This window comes from Kogia breviceps, chromosome 14 (assembly GCF_026419965.1).
Source record: "Kogia breviceps isolate mKogBre1 chromosome 14, mKogBre1 haplotype 1, whole genome shotgun sequence".
Classification (NCBI taxonomy): domain Eukaryota; kingdom Metazoa; phylum Chordata; class Mammalia; order Artiodactyla; family Physeteridae; genus Kogia; species Kogia breviceps.
Window position 1 is genome coordinate 75572564 of NC_081323.1, and position 23876 is coordinate 75596439.

At 54.3% G+C, this 23876-nt stretch overlaps 1 protein-coding gene across 1 annotated transcript; it reads left to right on the top strand.

Moving 5' to 3' along the window:
* Window positions 1–673: 673 nt before the first annotated feature.
* On the top strand, window positions 674–23756 carry SETD1A (SET domain containing 1A, histone lysine methyltransferase). The gene is given in 21 exon segments (XM_067013563.1): window positions 674–725; window positions 838–1307; window positions 2051–2215; window positions 2431–2526; window positions 4290–4560; window positions 5879–6000; window positions 6233–6462; window positions 6756–7605; window positions 7755–8540; window positions 9063–9239; window positions 9364–9451; window positions 10163–10320; window positions 10477–10564; window positions 12697–13035; window positions 19023–19864; window positions 19866–20058; window positions 20486–20658; window positions 20751–20861; window positions 21039–21158; window positions 22712–22849; window positions 22933–23756. Coding segments are annotated over 19 exon segments (5106 nt in total). The 5' UTR covers window positions 674–725; window positions 838–1307; window positions 2051–2065; the 3' UTR covers window positions 23107–23756.
* The last annotated feature ends 120 nt before the right edge of the window (window positions 23757–23876 follow it).

Sequence of the window (23876 nt, forward strand, 5' to 3'; positions counted from 1 at the left end):
GAGACCTAGATGCCTGCAAACAAGCCTAAGAAAAACGGTGCCCAGAATCAGGGCGACCTCAGGCCCAGGGTCCGAGGTTTAAGCCCGGGCTGGTGCTGCCCTCGAGCGGCGGGACTGCGTAAGCGAAGGGGGACGGGGGGCGGGGGGCAGAGGGTTGCACAGCTGAAAACGGCGGGCACTGGGACCATGACGCCCGGGGAATCGACCAACCCACCCAAGTTCAAGTACGACCTAGTTTATCGTTTCTTACAGGACCGGTTCAAGGTCCTTTAGGGCCCACCGGCCTTATTACATAACTTTGAGACAGACTAAGATTTAATCATTAATGGCGGGCCAGTACGGGCAAAATGCGGCACCTTCTGAAAGCCTCAGTATCCCCATCTGTCAAATGGGCATCTTAAACAGCTAGAGGCCCAAGGAGGATAACGGCAGGAAAACGCTCCCTGCGTTACGTGCGGCGCCAAACAGCCTGAGTCACCGTTGTTGGTAGTATTTTTCCACCTCCCGGGCGCCGCTCCCAGCCCACCCCGGTTTCGGAGGGTCCTACAGGAAGCGCCCCTGCGACGCCCGGTTCCACACGCTGACCACGCCCTCTGCGCGCGGCGCCTTGGCCCCGCCCACGAAGGAATTCGCAGATTCGCTAGGCCGGCTCCTCCTCAGAATTATTCGGGCCTCTCTATACTCGGCTGAAAATCCTCATCGGACTCTGTAGCCATTTCTCCCAGGTCAGAACTGAGCAGTCCTCTGAGTTGTGCTAGTAAAGAAGATCCAGGAAAAGTGGCCCACTCTGCCAACAGGGCTTGGCTAACCCGGCATTATTTTCTTGACTCCACCAAGGCGGTTAAAGGGAGGCAACAGCTGAGGCCGGGACTTGTGGCGAATCTGCAGCCTCTCAGACCTTTGGCCGCGTGAGAAAGCGGCAGGTTAGAGAAGCAAAGGAGCGCGCATCCTGTCTACTGATTCGCCCCGCCCGCCTGACGAATCTGCGCCTGTTCAACGCGCCACTCAAATCTCCCCAGCTCTGGCTGGCCTCCTCTCCTCCGCCCCGCCCCCTTATCCTCAGGGATTAGTCGCTGCTTTCGTCGCCGCCGATTCGTCAAGGACCCCAGGCCAGAGCAGCTGGATAGCCGTGGTGAAGCCCACTCTCCGGGGGATGCGGCCAATCTCCAGGCTCCCTGGGCCGCAACTCTTGAGCCTTACAGCGCGCCGGCCGAGGCGAAGCCGCTATCCTCGGCCCCGTGGGTCTCCCGGCGGCGCCCGTGGCGAAAGTGCGAATGTAGAAGCTGTGCCCGCTGGGCCTCGCGCAGGTGGCGGTGGTGTTTGGTGCGCGCGCCGGGGAGGTGGTGGTGGGGGGGCGCCGCCACCGCCACCGCTGCGGGGCCGGGTCTCGCGCTGTCGCCGCCGCCGCCACCGCCTCGCGCCGCTGAGGTGCCGCGCGGGGTGGGGGGAGGGGAGCCGCTCGCCACGAGCGGGTGAGTGGGGCCGTTCCGCGCGTGCGCGGAGGCGGGGGGGCAGAACGCGCCGGGGCGGGAGGAGAGGGCAGGGGCGCGCGTTCCCCCCACCCCCCGCCCAGATTCGGGGCCGAAGCCGGGTCTCGGGCTCGGTCTCGCGGTGTTTCCAACGCCCCGAAGAGGTGCCACCTCTTGGCCAGAGGATCGGGGCGCGGGGACGGGAGCCGGTGTGTGGGAGCCGGAGCCGGGCTTGGCCTGGGCCGCTGGCCGGTGAGGAGGCGGGAGGGGGCGGGGCCTGCCAGGGGGCGGGGGAGGGGTCTTGTGCCGAGGCCAAGTGGGGCGCGCGCTAGGGAGAGCGGGAAGGTAAGGGGGCGCGAGATGGGCCTGGGGCCTTGAGGAGAGAGTTGGGAGGTGGAGAGAGAATGGGGTGTTGTGGTGAAAGAAGGTACTTGGGAGAAAATCTGGGGGAGCCTCAGGTCATGGTGAGGTGTGGAACCTGGGGTGATGAGGGTACCTGGAGTCGGGGCTAGTCGGTGAGGGGCAGCAAGGGAGACAGGCCTAAGTCCTGAGCCCCCTTGCGTATTCCTCTTTCCTGACAGTGTAAATGAGCAAAGATGGATCAGGAAGGTGGGGGAGATGGGCAGAAGGTCCCGAGCTTCCAGTGGAGGAACTACAAGCTCATCGTGGATCCTGCCTTGGACCCTGCCCTGCGCAGGCCTTCTCAAAAGGTGTACCGATACGATGGAATCCACTTCAGTGTCAACGTGAGTGCCCCAGGCTTTTCCTTACTATCTAGGGAACTGAAGCCCCGTTCTCTGTTACCTCTGTTCAGCACCTAGAACTCCCATACCCATAGCCTGCCTTCTTTAAAGTGGGCAGCCAGCACCCCGCTCTTTTGCATATGGGTCTCCAAATGGGCTATAGAGCTCAACACTGATTTCACCTTGAGCTGTCTTTCTGTTTCTGCTTTTCTTCCTAGGACTCAAAGTATATACCAGTGGAAGACCTCCAAGACCCCCGTTGCCACGTCAGGTCCAAAAACAGAGACTTTTCCCTCCCAGTCCCTAAGTTTAAGGTACGTGTCTGCTAGTCCCCTGGTGTGGTGGCCCTTGGAGGGTGTGGAGAATCCATCCTGGTAGTCCAGTCTTAGTGTAATGTAATAAAAGGGGGTTTTCCAATGAAAGGATCACAGCCAGATCTAGTAATCTCTGAGGCTGTGAGACAGAGTTGTTCTGGACAGGAGGTGTGTTTATTTTCTAGAAAGATATAGGTGAGGTGTCTCAAGCAGGGGTGTTAACTTTTTGAAGGATGAAGACAGGTCTAGCTGCTGCACCTGTCACTGTGTACTTCTAGACAGCACATAGCAAAACAGTGCCCTGTGTGTCGCCTCAGTTTCTCAGTTAAGGGGAGTGACAACACCAGGGACTCCACCCCTGGAGTCCTCTGTTCATCGCCCCTCCTCCATCTCGTTTCCTCAGAGGATTCCCATGTCCCTCTCCAGGCAGGAGACTCATTAGGCCTTGGAGCACTGGTTGTAGGAAACTGGTGGTTCTTAGTCCCCTTCGCTAATTCTTTATTATTCTTCCTTTTTAAATAAGTCACTTGTGGGATTCTTTCATTCCTCTTTTTTCACTTTGTACACTTGTCCTGGACATCTCTTTCCCACCCACAACTTTGACTATTACTGAAATGTTGATGACTTCCAAACCTCTGAGCCGAGCCAAGATCAGTCTCTTGAACCCCAGACTTATACGTTTGGTGGAGGGACAGCTCCATCTGGAGGACCCACAGAAACCTCAAGCTCAAGAGATGTAAAAGAATTATTTTCTCCCCCTTAGTTCTGCTCTTCTTTCTATTTTCCTTTTACTGATGAATGTTAACACTATCTACTCAGCTGCACAAGCTAGAAACCTGGTAGTCATCCCATGATTCTTCTGTCCTTAATGTGTCACCAAGTCGTGCTGACTCTTTTTTTCTAAACACGTCTCTTTTTACCTTAATTTTTCTATTTCTGTTGCTACTCCTTTAATACAGACTCGTATTCATTTCCCCTGGCTTCCTCACCTCTGTTCTCCTCTCCCTTTTTTTGCTGTCATTTATCTCTGGTTTACTGTTCTTTTACTTTTGCCGCCAAGTCCACGTTTTTTGTGCATTGGTGTGTATGATTATTCATCTGGCCAAGACTCATCTCCTGCCTCGATGCTGCATGTCTGTGTTCCGTCCTACCACGCCTTTTGCGGTTCTAGACAATGTCATGTTATTTTATAGCTCTCTGCCCTACAGGTCCTGTAATTTTTGTGAACTCCAGTTTATCCGAAAAGCCCAGTTTGAATGACACCATCTTTATGAATTCTTTCCTGCCTCCACTCTGAACAAAGGTTTCCTTCTCTGGGCTCCCAAACACCCTGTCTCTACCTTTGCTGACACTTGTTTTGTCATGTTGCGACTGTTTGTGTCTATCTTGTCTACTCTTCTGAATAGGAATCTCTTTTTTTCACATCTTTGTATTCCTAGTGCCCAGTTCTTGGTAATGACTTAGTAAGAGCTGAACTGGCGAATTATTTCTATATAACTAGTTCTTTCCATGGAGGTTTAGTTTTCAGTTTGTGTGTTTCTTTTCCTGGTTCTTGTCATTATTCTGTGGTGAGAAGAATTCGGGGAAGAGAGGGGTCAAGACTGATGTATCCCTTTTTGGGACCCCCCCCTCCCCGTTCCCTTGCCTCGTAGTTTCCCAGTTTTATCTCTTTTGGCCTCATGGATCTCGCTAAAATTTCCCAAAGTGCAAAGGAGCAGTGGTCAGTATTGAGACCCTGGACTTAACTACCGTCGTTTCCACAGCTGGATGAATTCTACATCGGACAGATCCCACTGAAAGAAGTGACTTTCGCAAGACTGAATGACAACGTGCGGGAGACCTTCCTGAAGGACATGTGCCGAAAGTATGGCGAGGTGGAAGAGGTAGAGATCCTTCTTCACCCCCGTACTCGCAAGCACCTGGGCCTAGCCCGTGTGCTCTTCACCAGCACTCGGGGAGCCAAGGAAACAGTCAAAAACCTCCACCTTACCTCCGTCATGGGCAACATCATCCATGCCCAGCTCGACATCAAAGGTGAGTTCTCTGTTGCCTGCTGCCCACGGTTGGGCTCTGGCAGAGATGGTACACGCAAATGCCTATTGGGGCCAGGCAGGTGATCAGGTTCATGATTTCTCATCTGAAACCTTTGGGCCAGGTGTTTTTGTGACATCAGAATTTTACAGAGAGTTTATGGTACAGATACGGGTTTTGTTTTATTTTGTTCTTTTAACGTTTGTGTATCTGTCTATCTATCTATCTATTTATTTGTTTATTATGGCTGCTGCCGGGTCTTAGTTACAGCACGTGGGATCTTCCTTGCAGCATGCGGGATCTTTAGTTGCGGCATGGCGGGCTCTTAGTTGCAGCATGCGGGATCTATTTCCCTGACCACGGATCGAACCTGGGCCCCCTGCACTGGGAGCATGGAGTCTTAACCACTGGACCACCAAAGAAGTCCCCAGATATGGTTTTTTGTGTATTGTCTTTGGCAGGGTTGGGGCAGCACCCTTTAGTCTACTGTATGACTGTATTTGCAAGAAAATGTATGAAGAGCCACACTAGGTAGGATGAATAAGAACTATAGTAAATAGCCTGATGTCAGGTTTTGACACCAAATTCTAAAAACACGAGGTTTTGAAATTTTGGATTGAGAATTAGGGACCTGTATAGGTGAGTGAAGCAGTCTGGGCTTCTGTGCTAAGGAGCAGTAGGGAGGGGTGGGGACTGTGGCATACTGTCTAGTGACATCGGGAGGAGGCAGCTGTTATTTGGCATTAACCAGTTTGTAAGTGAGAATGAGGACTAACATAGATAGTTTTTCTTAAAGCCAGAAATTTAGGTTCTTGTGTGAAATCTTCTGGGTTTTAAATGTTGCATTCCTCCCTTGCCCTTGCCAATAGTTTAAGTGATTGTGTAGGGCAAATAAAACACAACGGTGGGCTGCGTTTAGCCTTCAGGCTGCTATTTTGCAACTTTAGTTTATAGAATGAAGAGAATGGTGGGATGTAGCATGAGGCGACTGGGTTTGAATTCTAGTTTTACCACTTTGTGCAGGTTAGTTTTCTTTAAGCTTATAAAATAAAATAGGGGTATGGATGCTTCTCTCTCCTGGTGATCATCCAACATAGTAACATATGTTAGAAGTATTTTTGTAAACTGTGAAATGTCACCCAGTACATTGTCTGTAGTAGTTATTAGGTAGAGATGAGGTAGAAGAACTGAAAGCCCCAAACCCAAGACTCCAAGAAATCTTAGGAGACTTGAGGGCCGAGAAAGAAGTGTGGGGACACGAAATCAGAAAGGAGTTGTTTCCTCCATCTGACTCTGTTGGTTCCCATTTTCCTCTCTCCAGGACAACAACGAATGAAGTACTATGAACTGATAGTCAATGGCTCCTACACCCCTCAGACGGTGCCCACTGGGGGCAAGGCCCTGAGTGAGAAATTCCAAGGCTCTGGTGCAGCCACTGAGACGGTGAGAAGCTCGTGGTTGCTTTAGCCTTAGCCACATGGGCCCGGTGCTTAGATGCCAGAAGCAGCCTTTGGGAGGTTCTGGACTTCATTGTTAAGTATAGGAAGAACCAAGGAAAAGAAGCCTAGCTTTTTTCAAAAAGCAGGGAATTGGGGTTCTTGGTTTGGTGAAGGGCATATTGTCAAATGGTGCTTGATCTCTTTTCCTTTCTCCCTGCTCCACTCTCTCCCTCCAGACTGAATCCCGCCGCCGCTCCTCTTCCGACACGGCTGCCTTCCCAGCAGGCACTGCTGTGGTGGGCACTCCTGGCAATGGCACCCCCTGCTCCCAGGACACGAGCTTCTCCAGCAGCCGACAAGACACCCCATCTTCCTTCGGCCAGTTCACCCCGCAGTCCTCCCAAGGAACCCCCTACACGTCTCGGGGCAGCACCCCCTACTCTCAGGATTCTGCCTACTCCAGCAGGTACAGCAGAAACACCTTCTGGGACCCCCAGATTCCGGGAGCTGCCACTGAGAAGAAGAAACCTAGAGTCTCTAAGAGGGGGTTGGGAGTAATTTGTCTTCGTTTCTCTGGATCCAGCCAACAAATCCCTGTCCTCAGGGAATTTACTGTCTAGCTAGGAACTCAGTAGCGTGTAGATCTTCCTTTGGGGGCAGCATAGAGGGGTTTTGGGTACTGACAGCAGAGCAGCGGGGTTGGGGCATGCAGAGCTGACACCAACTAACCCAGCTAACCCCTCTGCATGCTTTCTCCAGCACCACTTCAGCCTCCTTTAAGCCCCGACGGTCAGAGAACAGCTACCAAGATTCCTTCTCCCGCCGCCATTTCTCTGCGTCTTCAGCCCCCACGACCACCTCTGCAGCCGTCTCCGCCACCACTGCAGCCACCGCCGCATCCTCCTCCTCTTCCTCCTCGTTGGCCTCGTCCTCTTCATCGTCCTCTTCTTCCTCATCCTCTCATTTTCGTGGTTCTGACTCAAACTACCCAGCATATTATGAAAGCTGGAATCGCTACCAACGCCATGCTTCCTACCCACCCCGCCGGGCAACTCGGGAGGAGCCCCCTGGGGCACCTTTTGCCGAAAATACAGCTGAGCGCTTCCCACCTTCCTACACCTCCTACTTGCCCCCTGAGCCCAACCGGCCTGCTGACCAGGACTACCGGCCTCCTGCCTCAGAAGCTCCACCCCCAGAGCCTCCAGAACCTGGTGGAGGCGGGGGTGGTGGTGGGCCCAGCCCTGAGAGGGAAGAAGCTCGGACCTCCCCCCGCCCAGCCTCACCTGCCCGTTCCGGCTCTCCGGCCCCAGAGACCACCAATGAGAGTGTGCCCTTCGCTCAGCACAGCAGCTTGGATTCCCGCATTGAAATGTTGTTGAAGGAGCAGCGTTCCAAGTTTTCTTTCCTGGCTTCTGACACCGAGGAAGAGGAAGAGAACAGCACCACGGGCCCTGGGGCTAGGGACACAGGGAGTGAGGTTCCTTCTGGGTCAGGTCATGGGCCCTGCACGCCCCCTCCAGCCCCAGCGAATTTTGAGGATGTGGCACCTACAGGGAGTGGGGAACCAGGAGCTACCCGGGAGTCACCCAAAGCCAACGGACAGAACCAGGTGAGGTTGGGGGTCAGCCAGGGGAAGTCCCTAGGATCCAGGAGGCAGGGTTGGGAGAAGGAAGGGAACTAGGCAAGAGAACAGAGATTTGAGGAAAAGCCCAAGGAACAGGCAGTAGCTTTCTGTGACTGTCCTCTGCACCCCTACAGGCTTCTCCATGCTCTTCTGGAGAGGACATGGAAATCTCCGACGATGACAGGGGCGGCTCACCCCCTCCGGCCCCAACACCCCCCCAGCAACCTCCCCCCCCTCCCCCTCCTCCTCCCCCTCCCCCTCCGTACCTGGCTTCCCTTCCACTTGCTTACCCTCCCCACCAGCCTGCCTATCTCCTCCCACCCCGACCTGATGGGCCACCGCCCCCCGAGTACCCCCCACCTCCTCCACCACCCCCGCACATCTATGACTTCGTGAACTCCTTAGAGCTCATGGATCGACTTGGGGCTCAGTGGGGAGGGATGCCCATGTCCTTCCAGATGCAGACCCAGATGTTAACTCGGCTCCACCAACTGCGGCAGGGCAAAGGATTGACCGCTGCCTCAGCTGGTCCCCCTGGTGGGGCTTTTGGGGAGGCCTTCCTCCCATTCCCGCCCCCCCAAGAGGCAGCCTATGGCCTACCATATGCTCTGTACACACAAGGGCAAGAAGGCCGAGGGGCATACTCCCGGGAGGCCTACCAGCTGCCTTTGCCCATGGCAGCCGAGCCCCTGCCCTCCTCCTCAGTCTCAGGAGAAGAGGCCCGGCTGCCTCCCAGGGAGGACGCAGAGCTGGCAGAGGGCAAGGCCCTGCCATCAGCAGGCACTGTGGGCCGTGTGCTGGCCACCCTAGTCCAAGAGATGAAGAGCATCATGCAGCGAGACCTCAACCGCAAGATGGTGGAGAATGTGGCCTTTGGAGCCTTTGACCAGTGGTGGGAGAGCAAGGAAGAGAAGGCCAAGGTAAGGGCCAGTGCCTGGGACTGGGGAGACCTGGGGCTCCACTGGAGGGAATAGACCTCCGGCTTCTTCAGGCTACACAGCTCAGAATAGAGAAGAGAGGTGGTTGGGGCAAGTGGAGAGAGAGACTGTGGGCACTCGGTGGCACGCACAGCTGGGCCCAGGGGAGTTGGGGGGCACACAGAACAGTAGAAGAAGCAGGAGTCTGAGAGTCAGAAACGCTTTGTCTTGGTTCCACTGCTTCCTTGTGGTGGACGAAGCCCTTAAATCTCTCTGGGCATCAATTTGCAGGGTCTCCATTTGTAGCGTGGGAATAATAGTAGCAGCTTCATAAGATTGATGGACTGAATGAGTGGACTTTCGAGAAAATGTCTGTACAGGGGCTGGTGCGAGGGAGGTGTGGCATAGATGTGTGTCAGATGCAGAAGTGAGTTGGTGCATTTCTGTGTTCCTGGGGCCTGGGAGTAGTTCTGAGGCAGGAGGGAGCACCTGGGTTCTGGAGCTCGGTCCCCCTACTGCCTGCAGCCATTCCAGAATGCAGCTAAACAGCAAGCCAAGGAGGAGGATAAAGAGAAGACAAAGCTCAAAGAGCCAGGCCTACTGTCCCTGGTAGACTGGGCCAAGAGCGGGGGTACCACCGGCATCGAAGCCTTCGCCTTTGGGTCAGGACTGCGAGGAGCCCTGCGGCTGCCTTCTTTCAAGGTACCCAGGACTGTGATCTTGCCTAGTTGCATGGGGTGAGGGGGCTTCCCTTCCTTGGAGTAAGGGTGCTTGGGAACCATGAGTGTTTGGGTTTTAAAGGGCACCATCTCTTTTCATCTCCCAGGTAAAGCGAAAAGAGCCTTCGGAAATTTCAGAGGCCAGTGAGGAAAAGAGGCCCCGGCCTTCTACTCCAGCCGAGGAAGATGAAGATGGTGAGTGGGAGGTCAGGTAGAGCAGAAAGGAGGACAAAGGCTGCCCCGGTTCTGATAGGAAAGCAGGAGGCAGGGGTGAGGAGAGAAGGTATCTTGAGGGCAAGGAGCCAAGTGAAGGTTTGGAACAGGTTACATTAAAGCAGTTCTTTGAGATGTGAGAAGCTTCAGGTAGGGTTATCCCTGGATTTTAGCTGTGGTTTTTATTTCTGGTATGCTGACGTGAGTTTTCTGTGTTTCACTTTTTCCCCATAAGAGAGGAATGATCACGAGGTTAAAACAGGTTATCTCTCCAGGGTTACCATCTAATGCTTAAGCGCTCTTACACCCTTCCTACTAGTTTGTCTAAGTCTGAGCTATAGGTTGACAGCTTCCGTGGAGGGAAACTTCCTTATTGAGCCTGATCTGCTTCCCTGGAGACCTGTTTGCCTTAGTACTATTTTTTTGGGCCAGACATAACAAAATCACCTCCCTCTTTCACCCATCACAGAAAAAGATGAAAGATAAAATGGGTGCAATGTGTTTAAAACTATATAAAATGTGAAGTAAAATATGCAGCTTTTACGTTTCTCTGCTGAGCTTCAACTTCTTGTCTGTAAAATGAGGTCTGTGTTGTGGGACTGTGAGAAAGATCAGTGATGTGTGTGCAGAGCTCCTTTCACAGGATGGGGCTACTCTTGCTGATGGTAAACTGCGGTACTCATCTGGGCCTAGACGCTGAGCGAGAGAAGGAGGTTGGAGAGCCAGGACGTCCGGGGACCAAGCCCCCAAAACGAGATGAAGAGCGAAGCAAGACCCAGGGCAAGCACCGCAAGTCCTTTGCTCTGGACAGCGAGGGGGAGGAGGCATCCCAGGAGTCCTCCTCAGAGAAGGTGAGGAGCTGAGGCACCCGGTCCCTGCCAAGAGCCTATGTCCTGAGTTCCTGCCGCCTTAGCCAGCTTCCCTCTGGGCTGGAGCCCTGGTAGCTTTGCATCCTGGAGGACCAGTTGTCCTTCTTTTATTAATTCCCCTTTGTCCCTTTCCTTAAGGATGAGGAGGATGAGGAGGAAGACGAGGACGATGAAGAGCGTGAAGAAACCATGGATGCTGCAAAGAAGGAGACAGAGGCATCAGACGGTAAGCACGCACAGAGTACAGACAAATTCTGGGGAAGGAGGGACTCAGCCACCTGTCCAGCCCTTTCCAAGCCCATGTAACCTGCCTGCTGGATTGATTGGCCATCTTTGCCTTCCCCCAAACAACTGCCTTTTAGCCCCATCCTTTGGAACCCTTGGCCCACTGTAAACAATACCCAGAACACTCCCTCCTGCTTACCTCTGAAACATGCTTTCCCCTGAAGACAGCCCAGTACAGCCCATTTATTTTCCCAAGGTAAGGGGGCTGCATTCTGCTGCCCCGCTGTGCCTTTCCCGCTTTGGGCACTGCTCTTCCGTTAAGGCCCGGCCACTGAGCTGTGCCTCCTTCTTCCCCTCGCTGCAGCTGCTGGCACCAGACACAGCTCTGTTCTTCAGTTGAACACCTGTCTGTTCGTCCACATTTATTGAGGCTTGAGTACACGTTTCAGTCCCTCTTTTATTCCTTTGCTCAGAAATGCATATCGAGCCCCTCCCGTGTGCCAGGCACCGTTCTAGGTGTTAGGGACATATCAACGACGAAGACACATTTGGTCCCTGCCTTATTGGAGCTTGCGATCGGTCAAGGGGTGGGGGAGGCAGGGACTTGACATACAAGTGGACAAATAGTAGCACCTCAAGTAGAGATACTTGCTTTGAAGATGAACTAGGGTAACGGGGTAGGGAATGAAAGGGTCAGGGAACAGGGGAAAGGTGGATTGTTTTACATCTGATGGTGAAGGGATGCCTCTGAGAGGTGCCATTTCAGCAGAGGCCAGAATCATGAGAACAGTGATCTGAGAGCCTCTCTCTCGGGGAAGCAGAGGGCGAGGTCATCTGCTAAGAGTGAGGGGTGCAGACCCCCTACACATCCACTTGGTCACCAATTCCTGTCCATTTTACTGTTCAGTGTTTCTTGAATTTCTCACCTCCCTTGTTCCTGCTCTCCTGCCTTTCTCACTCAGAGTCTGCAGCAGTTTTGTTTGTTTGTTTGTTTAATTCATTTATTTGTTTATGTCTGTGTTGGGTCTTTGTTGTTGCGCGCGGGCTTTCTCTAGTTGTGGCGAGCGGGCTTGTCATGTGGTGGCTTCTCGTTGCGGAGCACGGGCTCTAGGCATGCAGGCTTCAGTAGTTGTGGCACGTGGGCTCCGGTAGTTGTGGCTTGCGAGCTCTAGAGCGCAGGCTTAATAGTTGTGGCGCGCAAGCTTAGTTGCTCCACAGCATGTGGGATCTTCCCAGACCAGGGCTCGAGCCTGTGTACCCTGCATTGGCAGGCAGATTCTCAACCACTGCACCACCTGGGAAGCCCTCTGCAGCAGTTTTGACTGTTTTCCCCATTTCTGTTTCCATCCCTCTCGTTTCAATCAATTTTCTAGCCTGCTGATGGAATCTTTCCTAAAATGCACATCTGACCCTGTTACTCTCCCCCATTAAGTCTCTTCCTGGCTCCTTGTCTTCCACAGGTGACTTCTCAGCCTGATGCTTTAGGCCATTTGTGATCTAGCTCCTGCTTATATGTTCAGCTTCATCCTGCCATTCTCCAGACCCCTATTTGATTCGGTTCCTCCAAGACTCTGAAATTCTTAATTTCTTAGAGCTCTTCCGATGTATTACCACTCTAGCTCTTCCAATGTATTACCACTCCCAGAGGCACAGACCATATAACAATTTCTAAGCTTATTTCACCGTAGAATCCTTTTTCAGAGTCTGTTGTCCAGGCAGTGTCTATAAGACCCACTTTGGGAAAAGCTTTGGTGGTTAGGGCAGGCTGCTTGCCAGTCTCCAAGGGCACCATCTTCTCTTACCTTTGACGTCCCCACTCAGCCCCCGCGTCTGCTGGGCGGACTTCTTCTTGTCCTTCTTGACTTGAGCATCTCCTTCACAGGGATGCCTTCCCTGACTTGATCAACCAGGCAGAATCCAGGGCTTCCCTTTGCCTGCTCCACTAGCCCTTCATACTGAAGTTTATCACACTGTGGACAGATTGGGTGCTTCTCCAACTCCTTGAGGGTAGGAATCCCCAGCACCTAGCACAGAGCCTAACACATCCCTAGTAGTGAGTCAATGAATGAACCCACGGCTTGACCAAGTGAGGGGTCTTCTCACCTCACCTGATTCCCCCTTCTGGATTTCCAGGCGAGGACGACGAAAGCGATTCGTCCTCCAAATGTTCTCTGTATGCTGACTCAGATGGTGAGAATGATAGCACATCGGACTCTGAGAGCAGCGGCTCATCCAGCTCCTCATCTTCTGCATCTTCTTCATCTTCTTCCTCGTCCTCCTCCTCCTCATCTGAGTCCTCCTCTGAAGAAGAAGAGGAAGAGGAGCGGCCAGCAACCATACCCTCAGCATCATCGCCCCCCAGAGATGTCCCCGTGCCCCTGCCAGCCCCTGCGGAGGAGCCTGAGCCAGAAAGGGTTGCAGACTCCCCAGTCACACCTCTCCCCGAACAGAAGTCTCCAGCAAGACCTGTAGGTAGGTGGTATGGAACTCTTGTTGTAGTCTTTGTGTATGTGTGGGTCTGTCTTCATGGGAACAGTGTGGTTGACGTTTATTAATTGTATGCAAGTGTGCGACTTTGTTGGAAAACATACAAAATTGGATGGAAGTCACTATCTCTTGTCACTCCTCCCTTGGAGACATTTATGGCCTAACACTCAAACCGCACTGCTGTAAACAGTTTTCAGAGTTAGACCAGGGCGTTTGGCTATTAAAGTAAAACAGAGTGATCTTTTTCCAGATAAGTTAAAGAGAGAATTCCCAACTTGCCAATTTTTCCTAAGCCTCTTCCTTAATGTGTAGTATATACCTAATTAAATGGTCATATTGGATAGATAATAACTATTAACAACATAAACTCAGAACTTAATTCTGTCTTTGTTTTCCTTTGTGGATTTGTACACTCAGTTGTTATTTTATATCACATGCATAATGTATCTTGCTGAGTGAACTGTTCCTTCAGGCAATAGATACTTATTTATTGAATCCTTACAGTGGGTACAAGGGATGTGATGGTATGCACAATAGGCACTGTTTTCATTGTCATGATGCTTACGGTCTATAGGGAGAGACAGTTTAATCTTTACTTAAGATAATACTTAAGAAAATCTGTGACTACAAACCGTAAGAGCCATGAAAGAAAAGTACAGGGTACTCTGAGAACCTGAGCATATCTGTGAGGAAGTCTCTGCTGAAGCACCATTGGGCTGAAATCAAGCCAAAGCAGGCAGGAGGGTGTGATTAGCATGTGCAGAGGCCCCAAGGCAGAGTAAATGGCATGTGGAGAGCTGAGAGTGATGGGGAGCTAGGGTGGCCTAACCTGCAGAGATGAGCAAGGGCTGGATCATGCAAAATGAGGAGGCCACACTCGGAATTTGGGCTTTATCTGGGGCAGTGGAATGCCATCAGAGTACTGACGTGGTTGTATTTGTGTTTTGAAAAGATGCAGTGCAGAGAAAACTTGGAGAGGGGCCAGAGTTTGTGCAGGGAGATTAAGAGGCTCTTGCAGGAAGTAAGGCAAGCAATGGTGGTAACTTGGAGTAGTTTGCTCTTATGGTGGAATTAACTCAATTTTCAAGTTATGCTTCAAAGATGCATGTGGCCTTCCAGAGATGTCTCTCAAACATAATTGAGAAACCGTGGTCTGAGATAGGCAGTGAGCACAGGAAGACCTCCTGGCACTGAGGCGCTCTGTTCTGGCCCAGAACCCATGAGAGAAGGAGTTGAGGTTCTGATTAATCCTAAGACGCCTCTCAGTCTCTCCAAAGTCCATCGGTGGCAGAAGAGCCAATGGAATCGTAGGTCAGGGGACAGCAATCTCAGTACTCTTTCATTTTCGGGGTAGGAAGAAAAAGTGGGATGTGATCAGATTTGCATTTCAGAAAGATCATTCTTGCAGGAGGGGGAGGGACGTGGAAGAGGTGAGGAGGGAGGTGGGGCAGCTCATGGGATGGTTTGAAAGGATGCAGGTAAGCGTAGGGCCTGAACCAAAGCCAGGGTGGTTACAGTGAGGTTTAGGGAGTGGAAGTGGGGATGAGGGTTTCAGAGAAATTTAGGACATAGAACCACTTGATTAAACTACTTACCAGGAAAGGAAACTGGAGAACCAGAACTAGGAAGAAGGCTGATGCATTTAATTGGGGTTAAGTTTCGTGTCCCTCTGGGACCTCCAAGTAGAAACAGTCAGTGGGCTGTTGGATCAATAGATCTGAAGCTCTACACCTGAAACTACCACAACATTGTTAATCAACTATATTCCAATATAAAAAGTGTTAAAAAAAAAAAAAAGATCTGAAGCTCTAGAAAACAGTAGGCTGGAAATGCGATAGGTATTTGAAAGTATGGGTGTGAATACACTTGTGTATACTTGGAAGGATGTATGGAACGAGAGAAGGGGGCCAGAGCCTTAATTGTCTTACAAGAGATAGGGGGGCAGAGTGGAGCCAGAGGAGGCTGAAAAGGAGTGATCAGAGAGGTGGGAAGGAAACCAGGGAGCTCGGGTTTTCAAAAGGAGGGAGTGGCCTGTATTGGAAGGCCACAAAAGGAAAAGCGTCTGTTGGATTTGTCAGTTAGGAGGTCACTGGTGACCTTATCAATTTCAGTAGCAGGGCTCAAGTTAAGGGGTGTTAAGGAGTGAGGGCAGGTGATAGATAACCAGTCCTTTGGAAGGGTAAGCTACTCTTGCGAAAGAAGACAGTTGAGGGGTGGTACTTAATAATATTAGTTAACATTAATTGAGTAGATCCCATGTGCCAGGCCTAGCACGTTGCAAATTTGCAAATTTCACTTTCTCATTTACTCCTCACAACATCTCTGCTACGCCCATTTTACAGGTGAGGAATTTGAGGCTTAGTGAGTTGTTCAAGGTTACCCAACTGGAATTGGAGAGACAGCAAGAAAATGCAGGGTTGGTGGAGGGTTCGCTTTTCAAAGTGCGTGAGACTGGAGTGTGTTCATACACTGAAGGGACGAGGTCGCTGGTGGATGGACCAGGAGAGAGAGGAATACTTGCTGGAGCAGCACGCCTAGCGGGGACGGACCCTCTAGGTTGGATGCAGATCTCTCCGTAAATGGGGAAGCAGGGAGTTGTGGGGTTTCAGCCGAAGGCCTCCTTTTCCTCTCTTCAGCAGGAAGGCAGGACATTCTGAGCGTGAGAGGGCATGAGTGGAGTAGAAGCCTGGAGTATAAGGAGGGTGGGGAGTGAGGATGAAAGCTGACTAGGATCGCCAGCAACTCAGAAGCCCTGCTGAGGCCGGGGGTTGGGGTGAAGGAGGAGAGAAGGCAGGTGGTTGGGTGGATTCCGGGTTAGGGGTCTACAGGCTGGAAGTGGTGGAAGGCTGTGGAAAGTAGCATTAAAAGAGAGGACAAAGCAAGGGCCGCTGTGGTCTGGGCACGACAAAGAATGAAGTTAATTTGGGAGGGTGATGGGCTAGAGGGCGGGGCTATAGAGGATGGGAAATTGAACAGGTACAGTGGGGTGAACTGAAAGGACCTGGAGAACTGTGGTCAGAGGGTAGGGGTCAGAGTGTCACCGTCCAACGTGGAGGGGGTGACAAGTTCGGGTGTGTGATTGGTGGAGGGTAGCTGAGGATGATTGAATGTGAGAATCTGGCAAACAGGTGGGCTATCAGAGTCCCTTGGGTAGATGGCAGAGGTGGGAGAGGAGAGGAAAATTAAGGCCGGTCCCTTGGCTTTTAGAGAATGGTAGGGAAAACCGAGCTACCAAGGACACAACTGGATAGAGGCCTGTGTGGCCCGATGGCAGGAGCCTAGGAGAGGGCTTGTCTGGTGGATCCCAGGGACAGGGGCCTGGACACCTTCAGGACTTGCTTTTCTTCTGTCTTCCCCTCTGATTCATCCCTCTCTCCTGCAAATGGTCTTCCTCTGCTTCTCCATTCCATCAGAGGATGTCTGCCCCCACAGACAGACTCCATCCTTTTTTTTTTTTTTTTTAACGACTTATTTTTATTTATTTATTTATTTATTTAGGCTGCACCGGGTCTTAGTTGTGGCATGTGGGATCTTCATTGTGGCATGCGGGATCTTTTACTTGTGGCATGCGGTCTTCTTAGTTGTGGCATGAGGGCTTCTTAGTTGCAGCATGTGGACTCTTAGTTGCGGCATGTGTGTGGGATCTAGTTCCCCGACCAGGGTTCGAACCCGGGCCCCCTGCATTGGGAGTGTGGAGTCTTACCCACTGGACCACCAGGGAAGTCCCACCCCCTCCTATCTTAGAACCTTATCCTCGGGGAATTTTCTGGTTGGGCTGGCTTGGGTCATTTAGCCATCAGTTAATGATGGCCGGGGGCAGGGAGGGAGTGGGGTAGGTCATGCCGTAGAAACAGTGGCTTCTAGGAGTTGTGTAGACTGGGCAGGTAACCTGAAAGTTGCCTCCCTAAATGATGAAAGGCCCTGCCAGCTTTACTTCAGGATGGGGAGCAAAAGGGAAATCTGTGGGAAGAAGCTGAGTCAGGGGTGGTGGGGTGGAATTTGTTCTCGAGGGCCAGGCTTCCAGAGGGCCCAGTGGGCTAGGTTGGGAGGATGGATCAGAGGAGAGGCCCGCCCCAAAGCACTGGAGAGGAGAGGATGTGAGAGGACTCGTAGGACCTGGGGGACCAGGGACCAGCACCTGGGACCTCACTAGCTTCAGAGCGTGGGTTACTTCTGGCTGAGAGCCCAGGGGTGTCCAGACCCGTGGGAGACAGGAGGCTGAGGGCGTGTCGGTTGAGGCAGTGGACACATGTTGATCACTGCCTGCTCAGGCCAGACCTGGCGCTGGCTGCCTTTTGTCTCTGTGGGTGGTAGGGCCAGACCTGTAGCCGCTGAGTCCCAGGCTAGGAGGTCCAAAGCAGCGCGGGGCAGTAGGTAAGACCCCGAACTCAACCCAGGCTGCCCTGGGATGCAGGTCTTGTTCTGTCACTTGCTAGCTGGGTGACTTTGGGCAGGTTATCAGCCTCTCTCTGCCTTGACTTCAGTGTCTGTAAGAAGGCATTAATAATAGTACTCACCTCATAGGTCGTTGTGAGAATTAAATGAGTACTTACTGTATGTGAAAGGCTTGGATTGGTGCTTGGCACAAAATTGTAGCTATTAGTCTGCTGCAGCCAATTTGAAGATGGCAGTTGAGAACCACCAGCCTTCTGGTTCTGAGAGGAAGATGTTACCAATGTCTGAGGAAACTGGGGAAGTCTGTACAAAGGTGGTGTCATTGAGCTGGGTCCAAAAGCTGCGTGTGGGCTTTCTGGATGGGCGAAAGCAGAGAGGCATTCCGAACAAAGGGAACCATGTGAGCAAAGGGAACCATGTGAGCAAAGGGCCGGGGGCCTGAAAGGCCATGCCTGCTTGACTGGCTAAAACCTAGGATGAGAGGGCAGGCTGTGGACCGGTCATGGGGATGGGTCAGGTCTGCAGGACAGGGTTGGGCCCTGGGGAAAGGGCTATGCATGCCTTGAGCAATGTTCAGACCCCAGCACTCAGCAGCAGGCTTGGGGGTGTCCACAGAGGGAGGATATGCTCCCTGTCCCTGTTAGCTGGGGAAAGACAGCACCGCCTGCTCCTCGTCCTTGGGACCTCAGCTTCTTTTTATTTATTTATTTATTTTTGGCTGTGTTGGGTCGTCTTTGGTGCGCACGGGCTTTCTCTAGTTGCGGCGAGCAGAGGCTACTCTTCGTTGCGGTGCGTGGGCTTCTCATTGCAGTGGCTTCTCGTTGCGGAGCACGGGCTCTAGGTGCACAGGCTTCAGTACTTGCGTCACACGGGCTCAGTAGTTGTGGCTCGTGGGCTCTAGAGTGTAGGCTCAGTCTTTGTGGTGCACGGGCTTAGTTGGCTCCACGGCATGTGGGATCTTGCTGGACTGGGGATTGAACCCATGACCCCTGCTTTGGCAGGCGGATTCTTATCCACTGCGCCACCAGGGAAGTCCCACCCTCAGCTTTTTGAGGGGAGACTTCCTGACCCCTTTCTCATTTGGGCAGGTCCACAGGGCAGTTTTATAAAATAGTTTAATAAAAAGATTCAGTTTCTTACATTATATCTTTTTCACCTCACTGAACAAAGAATATTGTTTTTAGTCAAAATAATGGATGCTTTAATTCAGATCTGGACAACTGCATCCTGGTTATAAAATGCAGCTGACAAAAAGTCGTCTGATCTCTGTGTCTAGTTGTTGGATGGGGTTCTGTCACCGCCAGTCTTGGTAAAAAGACTAGAGTGCAAGTGTTTGTTTCCTTTGAGCCCCTACCCCCGCCCTTCAGAGATCAGGCTGCACAGTGTTTCATGTGATTGTCTCCGTCAGACTGGCAGTTCTGTGAGGGCAGGAGTGTCTGTGGGGAGCTGAGGAGTGAGGGCAGCTGGGCTGTGGACTCCCCAGGGAGGCTGGCCAAGGTCTTGCCGGTAGTGAATCTGTGATGACATTCGGCCGGGAAGCTGACCCCCTCCCTTTCCCCGTGTGCTTCCCTCCCCAGGTTCCACGGAGGAGCCGCCCCCCAGTGTGCCCCAGCCAACCCCAGAGCCGCCGGCTGGGCCCCCGGCCCCCGCCCCCCGCCCCGACGAGCGCCCCTCTTCTCCCATCCCCCTCCTGCCCCCACCCAAGAAACGCCGGAAAACCGTCTCCTTCTCTGCAGTGGAGGAGGTGCCGGCCCCAGAGCCTCCCCCCGCTGCCCCACCGCAGGTCAAGTCTCCCGGCCCCGCCTCCCGCAAAGTCCCCCGGGCCGTGGAGCGGACCATTCGCAACCTGCCCCTGGACCATGCGTCTCTGGTCAAGAGCTGGCCCGAGGAGGTGTCCCGAGGAGGCCGGAGCCGGGCTGGAGGCCGATGCCGCTCCACTGAGGAAGAGGAGGCTGAGCCAGGGACAGAAGTGGACCTGGCCGTGCTGGCCGACCTGGCTCTGACCCCAGCCCGACGCGGGCTGCCCGCCCTGCCCACTGGCGACAACTCAGAGGCCACAGAGACATTGGACGAGGCGGACCGCTCGGGCCCCCTGCTCAGCCACATCCTCCTGGAGCACAACTACGCCCTGGCCGTCAAGCCGCCGCCCTCCACGCCGGCCCCGCGGCCCCTGGAGCCAGTTCCTGCCCCTGCGGCCCTCTTCAGCTCCCCGGCAGACGAGGTCCTGGAGGCCCCTGAGGTGGTGGTGGCTGAGGCAGAGGAGCCAAAGCAGCAGCAGCAGCAGCAAGAGGATGGGGAGGAGGAGGAGGAGGAGGAGTCGGAGTCATCGGAGAGCAGCAGCAGCAGCAGCAGTGGCGGTGAGGGGGCCACCCGGCGGCGCAGCCTCCGCTCCCACACCCGGCGCCGGCGGCCGCCCCCGCCCCCCCCCGCCCCCGCCCCCCCCCACCTTCGAGCCCCGCAGCGAGTTTGAGCAGATGACCATCCTGTATGACATTTGGAACTCGGGCCTGGACTTGGAGGACATGGGCTACCTGCGGCTCACATACGAGCGGCTGCTGCAGCAGACTAGTGGGGCTGATTGGCTTAACGACACCCACTGGGTCCATCACACCAATATCCTGAGCCCCAGAGGCTGGCCTTCTCAGGACAGGGAGGCAGGCCCGGGGGTGCGGGGAGGGCTTCCCTGTGGTCGCTCAGCCAGGCACTGTCCTCCTGAGATTGTTCCTAGGGTCTGCATTGGCCTCCTTCCCTGTCCAGTTCTCTGCCACGTTCAGCTTGGGTATTTATTTCTCCCCGGGCTACCAAGCCACCGTTGCTCTCTGTTTCATGCCTCTTTTCTGCCTCCCAGAGATTTTGTGGCAGGAAAGGTGGGGTCTAAGACTTATTTCTCTCCATCTCTCTGTCCTCACACTGAGTATGCTCAGGACCTCCAGCTAAGGTCAGTCGCCCTTTCCTTGGGCTGGGACTGCGGGGGAGAGAGGAGCGGAGCCCCAGGGATCTGGCTGGTGAGGACCCCGTTCTCTTCCTTAACACCCCGCACTCACCAACCTGAGCACTCCAAAACGCAAGCGGCGGCCCCAGGATGGGCCCCGCGAGCACCAGACAGGCTCGGCGCGCAGTGAAGGCTACTACCCCATCAGCAAGAAGGAGAAGGACAGGTACCTGGACGTGTGCCCCGTCTCGGCCCGGCAACTGGAAGGAGCAGACACTCAGGTGAGGCTCTGCCCTGGTACCTGCCCACTGGCGGCATCTTCTTCCCGTTAGTTCTCCTGTCACTTACCTCCTCCCTGGCCTGCACCTCACAGGGGACTAACCGTGTGCTTTCGGAGCGCCGTTCTGAGCAGCGGCGGCTCCTGAGTGCCATCGGCACCTCTGCCATCATGGACAGCGACCTGCTGAAGTTAAACCAGCTCAAGGTGAGGAGTGGGGATGAGGAGGTGAGGGGCGCCACTGGAAGACAGCGTCGTGGAGCCCCTTAGGGGTGGGCTGGCGGCGAGTGACTAGAACACCCTCCTGCCCCGGAGGTCTGAGAGGCAGGCGGCAGCTAGGTTGAGGGGGACGTCCAGCAGCACAGTCGGCCTTTCACCCTCTAGTTCCGGAAGAAGAAGCTCCGATTCGGCCGGAGCCGGATCCATGAGTGGGGGCTCTTTGCCATGGAACCCATCGCAGCTGACGAGATGGTCATCGAATACGTGGGTCAGAACATCCGCCAGGTGAGGCCCCATGCCCAGCCCCTGACCTGACGGCAGCCTGGGATGCCAACATGAGAACCACCCGGCCCTCGGGGTCCCTCCTGGCTCTGAGACTTAGCCAGTGAAACCTGCTTTTCTTTTTTTTCCTCTCCTTCCTTCAACAACTAGTAATGGGTACTAGTAAACTAGGTGTTAATGATCCAACAAGAAACATAAGGATGGTGTTGGGTTGATACGAAAGGCGGTGTTCAGGGAGGCAGGGGAGGTGGGAGCACAGTGCTGTTTAAACCAGGGGCTGAAGGATGCTGAGCAACTCCCAGGCCCGGGTGAGGGGAAGGGCGCTCTCCACTGTAGGACGGCACGTGCGAAGGCCTGGAGGCAGGATGGTCTTAGGGCATGGAGGTCAATATGGCCACTTGGAAAAACTAGGGCCAGTGGCAGCAACGTGAGGCTGGAGGGGGCCGGTGGAGGCCAGACGCCACGGAGCTTGGGAGCCACGGTAATGAGTTTGGACCGCTGGTGAGAGGCGAAAAGTTGCTGTGAAGCGTTAAGCAGGGGAGGACTTTGGAGGTTAGTAAGCTCCATCTGACTGCAGCGTGCCGAGAGAACCGGAGGCTGAGACGGCGGGGTGGGGCCGTTGCAGAGATCCCGGCTGAAGGCTGGGGTGGCTTGGACTAGGCAGTGGGTCCGAGGTAGCAGGAGTCTGTGGGTCCAAGGTAGCTGGCAGGACCAGGCAACGAGTTGGTTCTGGGGAATGAGGGCAGGGGCCGAGGCGAGATGGTTTCTCGGAGCTGCCTTTAGCGGCTGGGAGTAGGTAGGGCTGCCAGTGAGATAGGGAGCGAGGAGGAGCAGATGTGTGGTCAAGATGAGCTCCTGTCAGGGCATGTGAAGTTGCAGTGACCGGGGGACATCTACCGGGTGTCACCCAGCAGTTCCACTGAGGTGGATTTGGCTGGAGCTGGAAGTTTGGGAGGAGTTTCCCCCACTTAGCTGGCAGTTGAAGCCATGGAAGAGAGTTTGTTCACCCAAGGAGAGTGTGCTGTTTTTTATCATCCTGTTTTCTGGGAAATGAGGTACTCCTTCTTACCCAAGAATGTGGGCCCTGGTGTGGACAGCAGCAGCCGTGGGCGCCTGTTTCGGAGAGAGGCTCCTGGGAGAAGGGATGAGTAGGAGTCGGTCCGTGAAACGGCCACTGTCATCTCAGGAGCCGACCCAGTCCCCAGGAGTCTGGGGGCTCTCCCGTGGGCCAGGCAGACACTCCAGGAGGAGACAGTGACTGCTTCTTCTGCCCAGTGGCCAGTGCAGACTTCCCTGGGGCCCTGTGGGTGACTTTGTCATAACGGCAGCCAAAGGTATTGGGAGGTGGGGGTCCTGGAAGCAAAGTCAGGAGTCAGCGCCTTGGGGTAGTGGGTGCCAGAGGGAGAGCTGTGGATCCAGGACAGGCCAGTGAGGCTCCCGGGGTGGCAGCTGGGAGACTGTCCAGACCCCCCATCACAGGGGCCGGTGGGGTCGGGCCTAGCCCGGCAGGAAGCTGAGGGGAAGCCCCCTGACCATCGCACCCTGTCGCCTATTAGATGGTGGCTGACATGCGGGAGAAGCGCTACGTGCAAGAGGGCATTGGCAGCAGCTACCTGTTCCGGGTGGACCACGACACCATCATCGACGCCACCAAGTGTGGCAACCTGGCGAGGTTCATCAACCACTGCTGCACGGTGCGCAGGGGGCCGGGTGGGGGGGAGCGGACGGGGCAGGAGCCGAGGGGGCGGCCGTGACTCACGCTGCCCTCTTCCTATAGCCCAACTGCTATGCCAAGGTGATCACCATCGAGTCCCAGAAGAAGATCGTGATCTACTCCAAGCAGCCCATCGGCGTGGATGAGGAGATCACCTATGACTACAAGTTCCCTCTGGAGGACAACAAGATCCCTTGTCTGTGCGGCACCGAGAGCTGCCGCGGCTCCCTCAACTGAGGTGGGGCAGGACTGGTGCCCTCACCCCTATTTATTCCCCTTGGTGCCCTGAGCTCCCAGCCCACCCAGCCTTAGTGGGCTCAGCAGGGCCCACATGCCCCATCTCCACATGTGGGGTTGGGGGGCCCTGAGCCTAGCGAGGGAGCCTCAGTCCCTTGAGGCAACTTCGCTTCCCTTCTTGCCCCTGCCCACCCACCCCGATTTTTTTTCTTTGCGGAGAAGAAGCTGTAAATGTTTTGTAGCTGCCAGCAGCTGTTTCCTGTGGAAACCTGGGGTGCCGGCCTGTACAGATCCTGTTCTTTGTGGGGCTGCATAGCCTCCTTGCTTTGTGTTAATGGGGACTTCCCCTCTGTGCCCTGCGTGCACCCCTCCCCAGTTTAGGGGTCTCTAGGGGCAGTGGCCATGTTCTCCCCCTGGAGGGGGCCCTGCGCCCCCTGTCCTGGGGACTCTGTGCCTGGAACCCTGCCTCGTCTTCTGTTCCTGCCAGACCCTGTGGGTCACCCTCCCGCCCTGGTGTCTGGAAGCTCCGGCTTTGGCAGGCCAGGATGGTGGGGGGCGGGCCCTTCCTGTTGGGCTGGACTGTACATATGTTAATAGCGCGAACCCAACGCCACATTTTTATAATTGTGATTAAACTTTATTGTACAAAAGTGCTTTGTCAGTATCTTTGGGGAAGAGCAGGGTGGGATGGGGGTTGAAGACAGAGGGTGGGGCAGGTAAAGACAGGGAAATAGGTGGCCTGACGTTTGGGGTGGGTAGAGGGGCTTTCG